At 42.5% G+C, this 18209-nt stretch overlaps 1 protein-coding gene across 2 annotated transcripts in view; it reads right to left on the bottom strand.

Moving 5' to 3' along the window:
* Positions 1-12791: 12791 nt before the first annotated feature.
* drd2a (dopamine receptor D2a) overlaps positions 12792-18209 on the bottom strand; it is a 28460-nt gene continuing 23042 nt past the window's right edge. Inside the window, exons 3-8 of one of the 2 annotated variants that reach the window (XM_029673224.2) lie at positions 17793-17902; positions 16714-16850; positions 15898-16100; positions 14970-15056; positions 14285-14666; positions 12792-13875 (exon numbers count right to left, since the gene is read on the bottom strand). In XM_029673224.2, the coding sequence (XP_029529084.1) occupies positions 13679-13875; positions 14285-14666; positions 14970-15056; positions 15898-16100; positions 16714-16850; positions 17793-17902 (1116 nt within the window). In that variant the 3' untranslated portion in view covers positions 12792-13678. The remainder of the gene's footprint in view (positions 13876-14284; positions 14667-14969; positions 15057-15897; positions 16101-16713; positions 16851-17792; positions 17903-18209) is intronic. The other variant, XM_029673226.2, reaches the window with a different exon arrangement.

The raw sequence follows: 18209 nt of genomic DNA, 5'->3' as shown, positions 1-18209 counted from the left end.
CTCAATTTCCTTCCCCCTCTAGGGTGAGAGGGGTCTGCTTTAAGTTATTAATTGGAAACCTGGTCTGACCTACTTCTCGTGGACACTCATGACAGTCCCCCTCTGGTGGGTTTTATCTTGGAAGGATTCTGCAAGTTGTAGCCCACCACAAGAATGACCATGGAATGTCCTGTTTGAGGATCGTCGTGACATTCCCCCTCTGGTGGTTTAACCTGGTAGGATTTCTGCAAGCTGCAGACCACCACAAGAATGGCCATGGGATGTCCTGGTTGTGGTTTGTCTTTCCGGATGCGTCGTCCGGTTGTCCGGGCTGGTGGATCTAGGCAGACGTTAATAATCCACTCATGAAACATTCATAAAACACTCATGTCAATACATCATTACATTACTGCCCCCTAGCCCGAAGAGGTTTTAAGGCCGTATTATTGTCCCCCAAACATTTATATAAAAAGAAAGCTAAATGATATAACACCTTAATCATCTACTTGGAACTTTCTCTATACGTCCCTGCTTGTGGTTAAATGACTCTATCATGACGTCTAGGGCGGCCCTAGACATGACGGTGTGTGGCTTAAGACAGTCTCTAAAATGGCAACCTGAGTGACGAGGCTTACATTGGTGACACTACAGGGCTGACCTAGCAAACTCTGGTAAAGATGCTAGGGATGCCGTGGATGGATCATGTGAGGGGGTTCAGAATCTTTTGCCAATTTTCCAATATTTTTCCTACCGACAGAAGGGTTTTGTTCAGGAGAGTATTTGCGTGTTTACCACCAGAATAGTGTCCTGGAGAGACCTTCCCAAATGCTGCAACCTGAATGCCTGTGATTTCATCTGTTGCTGGTTAAGTGTAATCTCTTCTGTAATCTCCCTAATGTTTATTTTGACTGTGGTTAGACTGATTGCGCTTGGTCCAGGGCTGACTGGACCACACAGGCAGGTAAACACGCCCAGTTGGACACTGCCCATATTTTGGCCCAACTCCAAAAGGTCACAGTAACCCAGTCAGACTAGCAGAGCCCAGGCTTGAAAAACAATTTGTTGGGGCGCTACTCTCAATAGGTGTCGCCATAGGGTCACTATTTGCTGGCAGTAAACTAGACACCCCCTCACGTATTGTACCACATCTTGTTCATGTGAGGCAAGCGGGTCACCTGTTGCAATGCTTCGCATGTAACCTTGACCCCCCTATGGCCTCCACGTGGCTCGTCGCATGAGCTATCATTATCCCCCTCTGTGTTTTGGGAACCATCCACCATTGTGTGGCGTCAGTTCCTGAAACATATACCAGTAGGTCATCTACAAGTGTGAGGCGCTGTTTAGTGGCGTACAGCGAACGCATGTCATGTGAGCCTGCCAAAGCCAGCTCGGTCACTGGGTGATTGACAGGATCAGACAAGAAAGCCATCAAAGTGGCGATGGTCTCATCTTGGTGTTGCATTGCTACCAGGTCACCCTTCTGGAAAGAATGAGTTAGAAACACATTATGTTCGTGCGAAGATGTTTCCCACGGTGCTACATGGCTACGCGTGACCGCAGACACCATGGGGTTACCGGTGATCAGTGTGTCCCCAGCATCGAACACCCAAGGAGGGCCATGAAGTGCACCAGATTTCGCCATGCTATCGGCAGGGTGATAAGTACACCAGAAAATTCTGCACACTGGCTGTTCTTGCTGCCCAGTTGAAATTGAAGTGGTTTGCACTGATTGTCGTTGTGCCATACAAATTCCACACCAGCTTGCAAGTGGTCTAGATGACAGTAAGAACAGCCATCAATGAATGCCATCGGCATGCCAAGACATACGTGCTCTTCGAAGTAGTGATGGTTCAAAGGCAACGGCGGAGCTACGTCAAATGGGGGCGATTTGAAGTCGGTGTCATCGTCTCCCCAGCTTTGACACACCGCCAAGCCCCTCACAAAAGCAGGTTTTTCGTAGTTTACTACCAAATCATGGCTCTGCAGTGTCATTAGCCAAGCCGCTATCTTGCTGTTGTGTACCGCTCCCTCCCGGAGTCGTTGGCTCATCAGAAAAGTCCCCGATTGGTGACATGCTCCTATGATCACTTTTGGTCTGCCAACGTAACTGGTGAAGTGCTTGACTGCCCAGACTGTCGACGGCAGCACTTTTTCGCAGTCTGAGTATTTATGTTCAGCAGGGTTGAGGGTTTAGCTTGCGTAAGCAGCCACATGTCTGTCTTGACTGTATTTTAACCCAATGACCACTGATCGTCTTGAAATCTAGCTGGGTAGATAGCCAATGAGCTGACGTAAATGGCAATATGCAATGGTTGTGTGTTGGAAGACCAACCCATGTCGTAAACTCCGGCGTAAAGAGAGTCATTCGCTATTGAAGTTTTATTCCGGAAGGAGCTAGGCATTTTACGCACAGCGTTGTTTTGGTAAACGTGCAGATTCAGCTGTTTATATATCAATCAGTATGGCGACTAAGTCATGGAAAGCTAAATCTAAGTCTAGATATACAGATGTACACACCATTTGTGAAGAAATTGATCGGAAAAGTGAGACAGAGATTGTTGTAGGACGATTAATTTAGCGATTCCCAAGTGGAGGAATATTTTTTGAACGGAGAGGACTCCGTTGTAGCCACTGTGTATAATCTGTAACAGTGCCTGCAGAAGAGGAACAATGTTGCCGTTTTCGACTGGTAAGTTCTTCTCATGCTAATGCCCTTGTTTGAAATTAATAATATAAAATATTATTTGTGATTTTTTTTTAATTTTAGAAGCAATATATAAAAATGTAATGTAATGAAATGTGATGAAATTATGTAATGAAATGTAATGAAAAGTGATGAAATGTGTCTGCCGCCCACACAAATGTGTTGAGGGGAGGGTAGGCCCACAACAAAGGCCAAAGTGAAATGGAGACAGTAGATACAGCTGGTCTGTTGTAATATAATAGAGACAGTAGATCTAGCTGAAATGTCATAATATAAAAGAGACAGTAGATCTAGCAGGTCTATAATAATATATTCAACCTTATGTTCCCTGTACTCTATATATATATCTGTTTATTATACCTCAGCAGCACAATATTGTGTAGAGCTTTGGCAAAGTGGGTGATGTTATATCCTTTCTGTTTGGCCCTGTCCGGGGGTCTCATCGAATGGGGCCACAGTGTCTTCAGCAGGTGGGTTAACTGCCTTGCTTAGGGGCAGAACAACAGATTTTTTACCTTGTCAGTTCATGGATTCAATCCAGCAACCTTTCAGTTACTGGCCCAACGCTCTAACCACTAGGCTACCTGCTACCCTAGCTAGTCAAGGTTGCAAAACTAGCTGCTAGCTAGTGTTCTAGCAAATCCCCAAAAACTCACCAGATTTCATGCAAGTCTATTCTGTAGATCAGTGGTCAACAACCTTTTTTGAGTCGAGATCACTTTCTAAGACAAAATTACTTTTTTTGTTTTTTTACATCCTATCCAACATTAACTTATCAAAAACAGTACTGTGGTAATGAGGTTTGTCCAGTAGGCTATAGGCCCAAAACATCATCACTGCATATATTGGCTTTGCTTGAATTGCCTTGCCAATGCAGTGTTGTTCTTCTCAGACAATTTAAAAATATATGTTTCAATATTTAGGTCCATATAAGTGTCTTATATTGGTTGAAAGCTTAAATTCTTGTTAATCTAATTACAGTAGCTATTACAGTGAAAACATGCCATGCGATTGTTTGAGGACGGCGCCCCACATCAAAATATATTTCCACCGGCACAGGTTTCATAAATTCACAAATAGCAATAAATATTCACTTACTTTTTGAAAATCTTCCTCTGATTTGTCATCCAAAGGGTCCCAGCTATAACATGTAGTGTTGTTTTGTTAGATAAAATCCTTCTTTGAAACCCAAAAAGTCTGTTTAGTTGGCGCCATCGATTTGAGCAATTCACTCGTTCAACATGCAGAGAAAGGAATCCAAAAATCTACCCTTAAAATTTGTTTCAATGAGTCAAAATATGTTTCTACTACTCCTTTTTCTTTGGATTTTCTCCTACCATATCTATTGTGTTATATACTTCTACATTTAAACAAAAAATTCTACAAACTTCAAAGTGTTTTCTTTCCAATGGTACCAATTATATGCATATCCTGGCTTCAGGGCCTGAGCAACAGGCAGTTTTACTTTGGGCACGTCATTCAGGCGGAAATGGAGAAAAAAGAAAAAAAAAAGAAAAAGAAGAATTTATTAATATCCCTCCGCTCTCCCTTTCCTCTATTATAGGAAATGAATTTGACTATTCACCGTTTTAAGTGCATTTATAAACCATTATTCAACCAAGCTTAATAGGCTTACAATTTGACAAGCACATGACTATCTCACAACCTTAACCATAACCTTTTTTATTAATGTGTCAATTATTTTGGGATTGATGGTTAAAGTCATTGACCCATTGTCAAACACACAGTTTAATGATTTAATAAGTTAAAGTATTTTTTTGTTGATGTGAACCGTTTGTGAACCGTTTTTGCCACTGAGACAATACTTGTTACAGTGTAATTACATATATAATTACACTGTAATAAGGACCCCTTAAAAAGTGTTACCAAATATCCTATTAGAAAATAGTCATTCACTACGCATGTCAAAAACGTGATTTGTTGACATAGCAAGGGTAAGTGACTTGACTGCTTGGTTAATAGATAGCTATAAAACATGGCGGGATGAAACCCCCATACAGTAATATTATAACCGATGGTTAAAGATACACAATGGAAAGTAAGAATGAAGGTAACACTAAAACCACAGAGCACACCAAGGCTATTTGTACTTCATACACAATACAACATTAATCTTAGTTCCGCTGTCATTTAGTCCCCCAACAAACAGACCTCCATAATTGTACTAACCCCAAAGTCCTTCCATTCTACTTCTCCAACAATATATATTTTTTGAAATTGTAATGTAATTCCCAGAAGCCATTCAGCAAGTTACAAAATAGTATTTTGCAGGAGGAATGGAAAAAAGTTATGATAAGATCCGATGAACTTGCCGGATTGCTTTTCCCAGCTATTTTACTGTAGGCCTATAGTGTAATGTAGCCCTAAACTGAATCAATACATAGATAACTAGATGGCTATAGGCCTATAAGTGCAAATTATGGATTATGGAAGGCTTTTGGATGCTGGAGCAGCCTGAAAACTTCAGACATACTCAGACATCCCCTTAGATAGCATTGATCGTCCTCAATATTAGATAGGCTACCATTGATCGTCCTCAATATCGTTTTGATTGATGTGGAAGATCACGTTTCGAGGCCTTTCGAGGAACAGGAAAGTGACTTCAAAAGAGGTTCCCCTGTGAAAGTGAAACCATAACTTCTGTCTCAGAAACACATTTGTGACGGAGACGGAGCATGTTAATGAACTGCATGTGAATGAATTGAACTACATGCATCAGTTGTAATCAAAGACATCTCCCATTGCGGTGAAAAATGTCATGTCTGAAGTGGAGTCAAATTTCAACCATTCATCAGCTATTTGGACAGTATCCACCTTGTTATTTAACTAACAGTCTCCACTGATTATGTGGAATTGTATTAAGATTCCTCAAACATAATCAAATCTCTGGGGAAATGATTGGAATAAGAGGGAACATTTAGGATGGAAATGACACACTTGTCGCAGCTGGTGCCACTTAAATATAGCTATTTCCAGAGGATGGCAGACTGTGGCAGAGCTTTTATCCCCAGCCTCAGTAAACAACAGAGGCTGCACCTCGTACACAGCCCAGCCCAGGTACTTGACAATATTGATTTATACATGTGAAAAATGAATGCATGAAGGTAATCAACCAGCCAGCTCTAGTGAATAGGCAGAGGGCTTAGTGTCCGGTTGGGGCCCAGCTAGAACAGTCTTATTAACACATTAGAAAAACAAACACAACATCTGCCAGTGGCTCAGCTGTGGCAGCCTTATTCTCCCCATCACCCTGACTCTGGAGGAGGGAGGAGGCGGCTTTCAGCTTGTCTCACCAAGCATGTGATTATGGCCGGGACGCCTTGGGAGCTCTCAGAGCTCTCCAATCTTCCACCACACTCCCAACACAATTAACAACAGGCTCCACAACTCATCTTGCAATCCCCAGCCTCAAATGAGATAGATTGTACCAAGATTTAGATTGATACTGTGCCGGGGAGGGATAAATTATTACAAACGACTCCGTCCTGACTAATTGTGTGAATTGAAGAAATTGTTCCCTTATAAGTAAGGGTCGAGCATCTAAAGCTTAGGGACAAGTTGCCAATATTGTATATCAGCCACAAAATCTGTCCTCCATGCTTATCTACCAAGACCTTACATATGCAGACATTAAGGACAATAGTATGCTTATCTAATAACCCTCTAGAGTCGGGTGCATCACTCTAAGTTATATAACAAAGACTTACCCATCAAAATATGTCTGTTTAAGATAGAGATATCATCCGGCAGTGTCACACTTCCTAATCTGCGGTACTCAGTGGTGTTTGTCAAACCATGAGACATCCTGAAAATCAGTCTTCTCACGAAAACAACTGTGGCGGTTTGCTTTACAACCCTCACAAGTGTCAGGGGACTCGCCTGAAGTCGATACCGTCAATGTGCCAACTTCTGTTTGTAGCGTCGAAACTGTTTGGGCTACAAACTAATGTGACCCCACTGTGGAAACAGGAGATTCTCACAAAGACAATGGTGTTCTGTTTTGCTCTACAACCCCCACAATTGTCACAGAACTAATCTAAATGTAACCAGTACTGGTTAAAAACAATGTATGGAAGTATGAATGTAGTTTTGAGCCTACCCACAAAAGGGGTTCAACAATTCCCCCCCCCCTCCCCATTTTCATGGTATCCAATTGTTTAGTAGCTACTATCTTGTCTCGTCGCTACAACTCCCGTACGGGCTCAGGAGAGACGAAGGTTGAAAGTCATGCGTCCTCCGATACACAACCCAACCAAGCTGCACTGCTTCTTAACACAGCGCACATCCAACCCGGAAGCCAGCCGCACCAATGTGTCGGAGGAAACACCATGCCCCTGGCAACCTTGGTTAGCGTGCACTGCACCCGGCCCGCCACAGGAGTCGCTGGTGCGCAATGAGACAAGGATATCCCTACTGGCCAACCCCTCCCTAACCCGGACAACGCTAGGCCAATTTTGCATCGCCCCATGGACCTCCCGGTCGCGGCCGGTTACGACAGAGCCTGGGCGCAAACCCAGAGTCTCTGGTGGCACAGCTGGCGCTGCAGTACAGCGCCCTTAACCACTGCGCCACCCGGGAGGCTGGGGTTCAACATTTTCTGATACCTAAAGGGGTCCTAAAATTCTAAATCAAATAGCTAAATGATCCATAGCATGACCATCTTTAAAACAATTACATATGTCAGCAGCTTAGCCCAACCCCCCACATGGGGTAATAGCCAACAAAACTTAACTCAACTCCACGATTTACGATGCAGCTGAGCACCGACTAGTGTGGGTGGACTGGAGTTTTTCTCATAAACTGGAGGGACCTGTCAGAAGGATCTGTCACGGTATTTGCTCTTTGGGATTGTCTACGCCAGCTAAAGCTGACAGAGAGGGCCGCTTAGCTTCTAGTCCTTAGGAAACTTTTCAGTATTTTGTTTTTTAATGTGTTATTTCTTACTTTGTTAGCCTGGAAAATCTTAAGTGTTACTACATACAGCCGGGAAGATCGATTGGATATCAGAGCGACGTCAACTTACGAGCACTACCCAGGGAATCTGAACAGAAGAGGTCAACAGACCGGCCTTCTGGTTAGACTTCGGAGGCGCACACACCACCCACCGCCTAAGAGTATATTACTTGCTAATGTCCAGTCTCTACATAACAAGGTAGATGAAATTAGGGCAAGGGTTGCTTTCCAGAGAGACATCAGGGATTGCAACATACTCTGTTTCACAGAAACATGGCTCTCTCGGGATATGTTGTCAGAGTCGGTACAGCCACTGGGATTCTTTGTGCGTCGCGCCGACAGAAATAAATCTCTCCGGAAAAAAAGAAGGGTGGGGGTGTATGTTTCATGATTAACGACTTATGGTGTAATTGTAACAACATACAGGAACTCAAGTCCTTTTGTTCACCTGACCTAGAATTCCTCACAATCAAATGCCGACCGTATTATCTCCCAAGAGAATTCTCGTCGGTTATTGTCACAGCTGTGTATATCCCCCTCAAGCCGATACCACGACGTCCCTCAAGGAATGTGTGGGTTTATAAGGAAGTGCATAGGAGATGTTGTACCCGCTCACTCTCTCGCTCTCTCGCTCTCTCTCTCTCTCTCTCTCTCTCAGGACCTGAGCCCTAGGACCATGCCTCGGGACTACCTGGCACATCTTGGCCACCCCTCAGAACCTGGTTCCTCCTCCCCTCAGAGCCTAGTTGTTGTGGAATTGTAAAATTACTTGGATTTGAGGGGTAAACAATGCCTTCGGAAAGTATTCAGACCCCTTGACTTTTTCCACATTTTATTACGTTACAGCCTTATTCTAAAATGGATTACATTTTTTTTTTTAACTCAGCAATCTACACACAATACCCCATAATGACTAAGTATTTAATAATATTTTAATTATTTAATAAGTATTCAAATCCTTTGCAGTGCCTTGGACCGCTGTGCCACTCGGGCCTCTCAAATTCAAATCTGGCCCAGTTCCTCTTAAATGGAAGAAGTTTGGAAGCACCAAGACTCTTCCTAGAGCTGGCCAGCCGGCCAAACTGAACAATCGGGGGAGAAGGGTCTTTGTCAGGGAGGTGACCAAGAACCTGATGGTCACACTGATAGAGCTCCAGAGTTCCTCTATGGAGATGAGAGAACCTTCCAGAAGGACAACCATCTCTGCAGCACTCAGCCAATCAGGCCTTTGTGGTAGAGTGACCAGACAGAAGCCACTCCTCAGTAAAGCACATGACAGCCCACTTGGAGTTTACTAAAGACTCTCAAACAATGAGAAACACATTTCTCTGGCCTGATGAAACCAAGATTGAACTCGTCACGTCTGGAAGAAACCTGGCACCATCCCTACGGTGAAGCATGGTGGTGGCAGCATCATGCTGTTGGGATGCTTTTCAGCGTCAGGGACTGGGAGACTAGTCAGGATCAAGGGAAAGATGAACGGAGCAAAGTACAGAGAGATCATTGATGAAAACCTGCTCCAGAACGCTCAGGACCTCAGACTGGGACAAAGGTTCACCTTCCAACAGGACAACGACCCTAAGCACATAGATAAGACAATGCAGGAGTGGCTTCGGGACAAGTCTCTGAATGTACTTGAGTGGCCCAGCCAGAGCTGGAGAGACTTGGAGAGACCTGAATATAGCTGTGCAGTAACGCTCCCCATCCAACCTGACAGAGCTTGAGAGGAACTGCAGAGAAGAATGCGAGAAACTCCCCCAAACGCTGGTGTGCCAAGCTTGTAGCGTCATACCCAAGAAGACTCGAGGCTGTAAAGGGTCTGAATACTTATGTAAATGTGACATTTCAGATTTGTATTTATTTATAAATTAGCCGAACATTTGAACAAACCTGTTTTTGCGTTGTCATGATGGGGTATTGTGTGTAGATTGATGAGGGGGGAAAAACGATGTAATACATTTGTGAAATGTAATACAGCATGTGAAAAAAGTCAAGGGGTCTAAACCCTTTCCGAAGGCACTGTCGGCCCATTTGCTTAGTGCTCTTCTCTTGAAACCCTTTAGACTTCACAGCAGTAATCCAGAATAGAGCGCAATTCTAATGACGAAAGTTACATCTCTCTCAGGATATCGGTATCCAGTAAATTGATTTCTGGATGAACTGCTACAGTATTCCTCCTAATGGAATTGACCACCTTGGGCCAACCATCTCAGACTCTCAAATAAACTCTCAAATGGCCCAAATGTGCAGCGCTATACCATTACAGTTCTGTTGCTTTCTATATCACCTTTCGTTTACTTTTTGTCTCCACCACGCAATTTGGGGTGAAATACTGAGGAAAGTATTTCAAATAAATGTTAAATGCGGCTTATGCCGTGACTCAATACAATGTGAATGCGTACAGCAGTAGAAATAATGGGTTTTTGGGAGAAAAGAAAAAAAAGTATCTGAAATTCTGTATTTGCATATTTCAGTGTTTTCTGTATTTAATATCTCTGTTCTTTTTATTACGTTTTAATCTGTGCCATCTCTGTCAGGAAGACAGTACAATAACAACCCTAAAAGTCCAGGTAGTAAACAACATTTATCATTACTGATAGAAAACAGTGATACAAACATTCCCAAGATTATGTCCTGGGATCCTGGCCGACTAAGATTGATACGTACAGTGTGATGAGAAATGGTATCCACTCAATTTTTGTGACTTGCAATGCACAGTAGCCTTAAGTAATCTTTAGTGTTTTTCTGAAGAGCGAGCTGGGCCTGTACCTCTGTTATATCTCTATATCTACTGTAATATTTCAGCTAACCCTGTCTAACCCTGTCGTTGCAAAGTCATGTCTAGGCCACCATTACTGATGAACTGGTCTGAACTGGATCTAACTCCATAGATGTAGATATGTGCTCTTCAGTTAATGAGGAGAGACGAGACAGAGAGGTGAAGTCAGTTGCAGTTCAAAACATCCTGTTATGTTTGACTTCCACAACGCAGTAACCAGGATGCTCCGTCTCTGACAGGCAATCATCCATCCACCATGCTCCCTGCAGCACAGAAATCACTCGTCCGAGTGGCACGACTTCACAGCTCACCGTGGAGGTAAATGGCAATGGCTGATGATCTAACAATCACATTGGAAGCTCTGACACCAAGTCCATTAAGAGGCTTTCAGGCCGCCTGATCACAGCTCGGGTGTGGAAGCTTTTCAATAATGCGATGCCTGGCAAGCCATCTTGACTCAGTTCATTTAAAGGGCCCCAGTGTTGGAACACACACCACCACTACTACTTTATTTGAACATGCCAATCACCGGGGCTCAGGCAAGCCTTAGGGTGATAGCAGGCGAGGAAAAGGAGAAAAGTCGCTTCAGAGATCAGAGGAAGAGGGATATACACTGGAAGGAGGCCAATCCCTGTCCTCCACTGATGGTTTGCATTAGAGCGGTGCAGAGATTATTCAGTGTTTCCAGTTGTCCCTCGAGGTAAGTGCTTGTCAAAAGTTACAGTTGATATGAAGGAAACTTGAGGAGAATCAATGTCACAGACGGTTCCTTAAAGTGTAGACAACACTGTGGGGGCCTGACTGTGTCATCATCACGGATGGAGGGGAGGACATTCAGATTGACAGTGACCGGGGATAGTACATGTATGGTTGGTATTGGGGTCATTGAAGGTGACATAGCATCTGAAGAACAGGATTTTGAAGACTCAGGGTGCTGTTTGAATTGGGGCTCTGGGGAATGTGACATGGCGCCAGGGGGTTGGTTGTAGCAAACGTCTAGTGTTTAAAATCGTTTCTAAAGGAACCTTGCTACAGAGCAAGCAGGAGGAAAGAGAGAGGTAGATTGTCAAATGGCTCAGGCACAGAGGAACCATGGCTAAAGTGTAAATCAAAGTTCCCGTTATTACCCAACAGCCTGCGATGAGACGTATACTGTGGCGTCAGGATAGGTCCGAATGCCAAACAAATTCAGACAAGGTATACAAAAGCACATCACTTGGTCAGAAAAAAAAACATCAGCACCAAGGTCATGGGTTTAAGTCCCACAGGGATGACAAAGACATTCTAAAAGTGAATGCACTCATTGTACTGTAAGTACATTTGGATCTGGTAATTGGCATACTATCCTACCTGTACAATAATGGGGTTCTGTATGTGAAAGCTACTATAGCTCTATTCTTTGCCATTGTTGGTGGTATCAGGCCAGACAGCCAGGGTATACTTTCAGTGAAGTGGGGAGACATCTCATGGGATAGTGATGAGGTACTAGATATGTCAAAACAGGTAACTACGGGGCAGAAAATCCACGGAGTGTTTAAGATGACATATGATTAGGGGAATAGTGGCATCCCTTTTACACTGAAGACATACATATTTTTGCTCTGTCATCAGAACCTATGGCTTTGACCTTCTGTGGAGAGACTCGAACCACATTCTCTGATAATGGTTACCATGGGGCTAATGATATAATATCCTAGGAGATGGTGCCTGTTTATCAAGCTGTGTGTCATACCACATAAACCATAAGCAGGGCCTGAAGGGCATTAAAACTAAAGACTTGTTGTTGATTTCTCTTTTTTGAACTGGATATATCGTACGCGATGTTCCATTATAACGGAAATCAAGAAATAGTCAAACATGTTTAGTGTGGTTTCCTGCACAGAGAACAATCCAATCGTTTACAGAAAACATCAATATGGAATGGCGTGAGGCCCTTTATATATATATATATATATATATATATATTTTTTTTTACAAATGCTGTTTTGAATTGAAGATAATTGTACCTACACACTGAAGAAGGCTGTAAAGCCAAACACGTTTGTGTAAACTATCCCTGATGCAGTTAAAAAAAAGATTAAAAAAATAAGCTTTATACAACATATTTTGGAGTGCGAACCCATTAGACCTCTTTGTTGAAACTACCTCATTGCCATATCATTGTTTCGCAGTGTATTACCAGGATAATTATCAACACCCTCTCGACCAATTATATTAGAGTATTCGGCCTAGTAGTGGTACAACGTTTTGCATTGTACTATTGTATTAGTGATTTACACAGTATTACAGTATATAAACAGTATGTATAGAGCGTCAAAGAATAAGACATTTACATGGCACAGCACATGTCTCATAACTCAATTTATTGGACATATTATTTTTTTTATTTACATTTCATGAGAATCCATGTAAAGGAGCAATGTAACATGCATCACATTTTCATTGCAGGCATATAATCACATAGAATGTGTTTATAAAAAGCATCTACAGGAAATGTAAATAATAATTGTACAAAAACCTTATTCATGGTCCTTCCGAGCCAGACAGGAACCATTGACCAGTGGTGGCTGTAGAGTTTTTTTTTGTATAATAATAACAATAATAATAATCATCATACTATTATTAATAATAATTCAATTTAGCACAAACCTGTGGCTGCCTCTCTTGCCAAGCGGACCAGTGAGAAAACTACGAGTCAAAATGTTTTATCTCTATGTGACACAACATTCCATTCTGTGGGTGGTTTAAAGATGCAGAGCTCATGGATGACCAGTTTAATATTATTAGGTTTAATACTGAGATGAACACTGATTTGCTGATATCTAGTTGTTCTTTGCGGGATTCAGCCAGTATCAAAAGACATCTTATACACAGATTAAATAGGTGGCTTGCTTTAGCATTTAAAAAAACATCTTCTTGTGTTTTCTTTACATTTCTTTACATGGATGGCTCTTAAGTGACAAGCAAGATGGTTAAGACCAATATGACGTTTCCAAGAAACAGTTCATTGATAAAGACGTTACTCCTCGATATACATTCATGTGGGAGAACACGAGTCCACCAAATAATCCACAAAAGTCCCCAAGACTTCATGTGTGGCATTTTACTCAGTCTCTCCATTTTGTCATTGATCATCACTGAGACTAATGGTCATGTGCACTGTCCTCACGTGGATGAGGTATATTTTAGTAGGCTATAAGTGATGCTTTTCTTCATTCCAGCTCCCTTCTCAAATGCCAACCTTAGCAATGCAGGATCTTGATGAAAGCTTTTCTGAACTCTATATTGAAAGTGGTGTATATGATGGGGTTCACGGCACTGTTCACATACCCCAGCCACGTGAAAGCATTGTACATCTCCGCAGGAACCTTGCATGTGGTGCAGTGGGTGTTCAATATATGAGTGATGAAAAAAGGTAGCCAGCATATGATAAATACACCTGAAAAGAGAGAGAGAGAGAGAAGACAAAATGTGAAAAGATCGGAGAAACCAGCTAGTACCATGTTACTGGATTGATGTGAACATTGAACCATGTCCTGAAGATAAACTTGATAAATCTTAATTTCTCCCCAATGAAAATAAAAAATGTTTCCTTGTCTGACTTTCTGCCTGTAAGCTATTTTCAAGTTAAAGATTACTAAGTGAATACAATATACCTATACAGGCCATCAGAAAACTACAGCTAGTAAAATAAAGATATCAGCTACATTTTATTGAGTTGTCTTATTGCTTATGATGTGTGAAAGTAAAATAGACTTTACCCCCAATGTCTCTGTATCCCTCCTCTCTCCTGAAAAGTTCAACAGTACTTTCAAACATTCAAAGTGGTATTCATGCTAACAACTTACCCAGGACTATGGCTAACATTTGAGTGGCTTTCTTTTCCTTCTGTTGGGAGATCTTCCTCTTACTCATGAGAGTGGGTTGCTGCTTGATAGACGTCTGGGTTTTTCCGTTGGGTAAGGCCTCGGTCTGAAACGCTTTAGTCACTTTGGGCACTTCTACCAATATGTCCTTCGAGTCGCCGTTCTTCTCCACTTTGAAGGAGCTCCCAGGCGGGGAGGGGGGCACGGAGATGGGGCTGGCGTTGGCCTTGGTTGGCAGCAGGAGCTGGTGGCTGACAGGCATGGCGGTGGCATTGTCCACATTCTTCTGTTTCTGAGGGTTGCGGTTGGTCATCTCGTCCAGCTCTATGTCGTCCCCTTCGTGGGCCACCTCTTTGATGAAGATCTGCTGACAGAGATCAACAACAATGTTAAAGTAGTAGTAGTAGCAGTAGTAGTAGTAGTAGTAGTAGTAGTAGTAGTAGTAGTAGTAGCAGTAGTAGGAGTAGTAGGAGTAGTAGTAGTAGTAGTAGTAGTAGTAGCAGTAGCAGCAGCAGCAGCAGTAGTAGTAGTAATGTAACTTCTATAGCTTGCTTACAGGGAGAAATGGGAACAATAGAGGTGACACCTTGTTAACTGCCTTTGAAAGTAAAGACATTCCCTTCTGAGAGTTACTCTGTAAAAATAGCACAACAAATACTTGACACACCACTTTTTTCTTGTTGACAGGAAAGCTCCCATTAGGTTTCACAATCACAGTGCACAGCCTCACATCTCCTGGGTGACTGCACTTCTCCTGAAACAACAACAGGGGAGAGAAGCTAGCACACAGTCACTGCACAGGCACCAAAAGGTCTCCGAGTCGCTCTTTGAGAGGGCACAATTGTAAAGAACAATGAACAATAAACTAAACAAATTGTAATTCTATTGAGCGTACGCCGTTATCGAATCATTACCTCCATAACACTCAATAGCGCAGAAATAAAAAGTCACGGACTTAAACTGACAATGTGGATTCAGAAATAGTTTATTGTCTCACAGTATAAAAGTGATGAGGACTATTTGCCCTGCAATTGCATAGTACGTTCTGAATGTATTTCATCTGCTCTCTCCCTTCCCCGCACCAAGACAAAAAGTATGCATGTACATGAGCAATGTAGAGATACACGGCTTCTTTTCCTGTATTGATCCGCATTAATGTCACTAACATCAATATCCAGAAAATGAAAAGGTCACGAAAAGGTACATCATAATTACTGTTGCATTTCAGCTCTAGTAGGCCAATGAACAATGGCCAACAATGACCAATTACAGCAGAATATGTTGCTAATAATCTCAATACGCGAAGAGAACCCTCTTTAAATGCCTTAGGATAATTGCGTGTGCCCTTTTCAATCCTGGCTAGAATTCTATCTACTGTGTTTTTCTTGCCCCTCACACAAAATCATTATCTGTGTGTTCGGCATCTCATTTCTGGGAATAGCAAGCACTTTATGGACAATATTTAGCTTCCTCATGTTTGATTCCATTCTCCAAAAACACATGACATGTTGTTGACAATGGATTTAATTGAATTGTCTCTCCCTAAGTGTGTCAAGCACTTCATTTTTGAAAAACACGACTTGCAGCCTAGTCACCTTTAACGTGGCGCCTGCGTGGTGGTCGCCTGTCCCTTGACACGGGCGCTTTGTGTTCACCCGTTTCCGACGCTTGCGAAGCACCACATAAATCTGCACGTAGACCAGCAGAGTGATGATGAAGGGAATGTAGAAGGACACAATGGAGGAGTACACCACAAAGGCCGGGTTGGCGATGATGCACAGGGACTCGTCGCGAGTCGCTAGGGAGGAAAACAAAATTGCGCTCCGGTCAATACAGAAAACAACAATACCCGCCAAACCAGTAGCCCAGTTGCACGAGTGAGCAGGAACAGCTCATTGGAGCAGGAGCCATGCTCTGTAGCATGACACGCAGCTTGACGTACAAGTACAACCCCCGGACAGGACGCTAGTCTATTGCAGAGTCTTATCCCCAATTGTACCTCGTTAATTCTGAGCATCGGGTCCCATTCATCCCCAATTGTACCTCGTTAATTCTGAGCATCGGGTCCCATTCATACAGGCTTTAGTGTGACTAAGGCCGAGGATCAATTACTCAACCTTTCGACCTCAACGTGGACACGAACCGCAAGGCCACTGAGTTGGTCGATACAGGGCATAATGCCTAAAAGGGCCGTTTTGGATGAATATACAATGTGTATGAAAAAGGAGCATTCAAACTCACCACCACACTGTTTACCCCATTCACAGCAGTCATACAATTTAGTATCACCTACCGCTGTCATACGGAGTCTACTCCTTAGTCCCATAAAAGCCTAAATACTGTGGAAGCACTGAGCAATAGCACAGATCACAGTGCAACAGAGCAAGGGAGCCCACAGTTGCTGCTATTACCTGTGTTATTTAGGCCGAACAACAGGGGGCATGATATCGCAAAGGACAGAACCCACACCACAGAGATCATAACAGTGACTCGTCTTCTGGAGCTGTAGCGCGTGTTGTACAGCATGGGCATGGCGACTGCTGTGTATCTGTCGTGGAAGGAAGCAGAGGGTGAGGAAAGACAAGGGACAAATACTGTAGAGTTAGACAAACTGTACACACATTTGACTCTGGCTTTACAACTGTGCAGACTAGACGTGTAGTGACAGCAAACACCTTTCTCTGTATTCTCTTAGTAGGGACACCAGGGATGCTGGGGTAAAAAAAAAGGGTGGGTAAACTCTTGAGATGACGGGAGACGGCTAACGCACAGTAAACGCATAGAAAAATCATAGTTTCGCGTAACAGGTGCATAAACGCTATTCAGGAAACAGAACCCAAACTATAAGCTTGTTTAATAGCTCCAACGTTTGAAAAACAAACACTATGTGGCCTCAAAACCCTATAATTTTGGATGGACAGTCCTTGCATCCATAGCTCTGTCGATGCATTTGACAGTGGTTACATTTCCAGGCCCATCCATCAGCTGTTGACCAAAAGAGAGGCAGTTGGCCACTTTGTTATTGTTTCAATGAAGGACTCTAGATTTAAGGGTACTCTTTATTCAATAGTACAGATTTAATGATGAAACGTGCACGCGTCTTATCTTAATAACCTAAAATAAGCATCTGCAGTATAAACAACTCAAAGATATTCTCCATACATACTAAACGTACAGACATTTTGTATTTAAATACAAATCACTTCAGTAACTATTTAAATTACCTCTGAGCTAAGTATTCACATAACCAAGGTGAATATTTGTTCTGTTCAGGCATTTGAGTGACACAAAAATCAGTGAAGTGGAAAATCATGCAAAATGAAAGTGGCATACTGCATAGTCCATAAATAATGGAATTGGTATTCAATAGAAAGTATCAGATGGGTTTGCAAGAAGGCCTTTTAGGACCAGACGGCACTGAATTTTCTTAAAGATTTTCAATCCATTGACAAGGATTCAGCCAGGATTCAACAATTTCATGAGCACTTACCGATCAATGCTGATGGCACAGAGATTGAGGATGCTTGCAGTGCACATCATGACATCTAGGGTGACAAAGATGTCACAGTGGATTTTACTAAACCTCCACTCTCCCACCACCTGAAAGAAAGATGTTTCAAAATTTAGAGACAACAGTTTTATCTCCCTCAAGCACTGAATATTTTTCAGTTGCAGTTCAGTCAGACATTAAAAATCCCGCCCTACATATTCCTCAATAGATTTTCTTATATTTTCATCTGTTCTCATGAATCTTCCAATGCCTGCTCCATTAACCACAATTTCCCTGTCACTTATATCGGAATCAATAAAATAAAACAGTGTATACAGTAGATAATGTATACACTGAGTGTACACTGTTCTTTCCACAGCATAGACTAACCAGGTGAATCCAGGTGAAAGCTATTAT

Source organism: Oncorhynchus nerka, linkage group LG11, assembly GCF_034236695.1.
Source record: "Oncorhynchus nerka isolate Pitt River linkage group LG11, Oner_Uvic_2.0, whole genome shotgun sequence".
Taxonomy (NCBI): Eukaryota; Metazoa; Chordata; class Actinopteri; order Salmoniformes; family Salmonidae; genus Oncorhynchus; species Oncorhynchus nerka.
The sequence above is the reverse complement of the archived record's forward strand: the minus strand, read 5'-3'. Positions and strand labels throughout refer to the sequence as shown.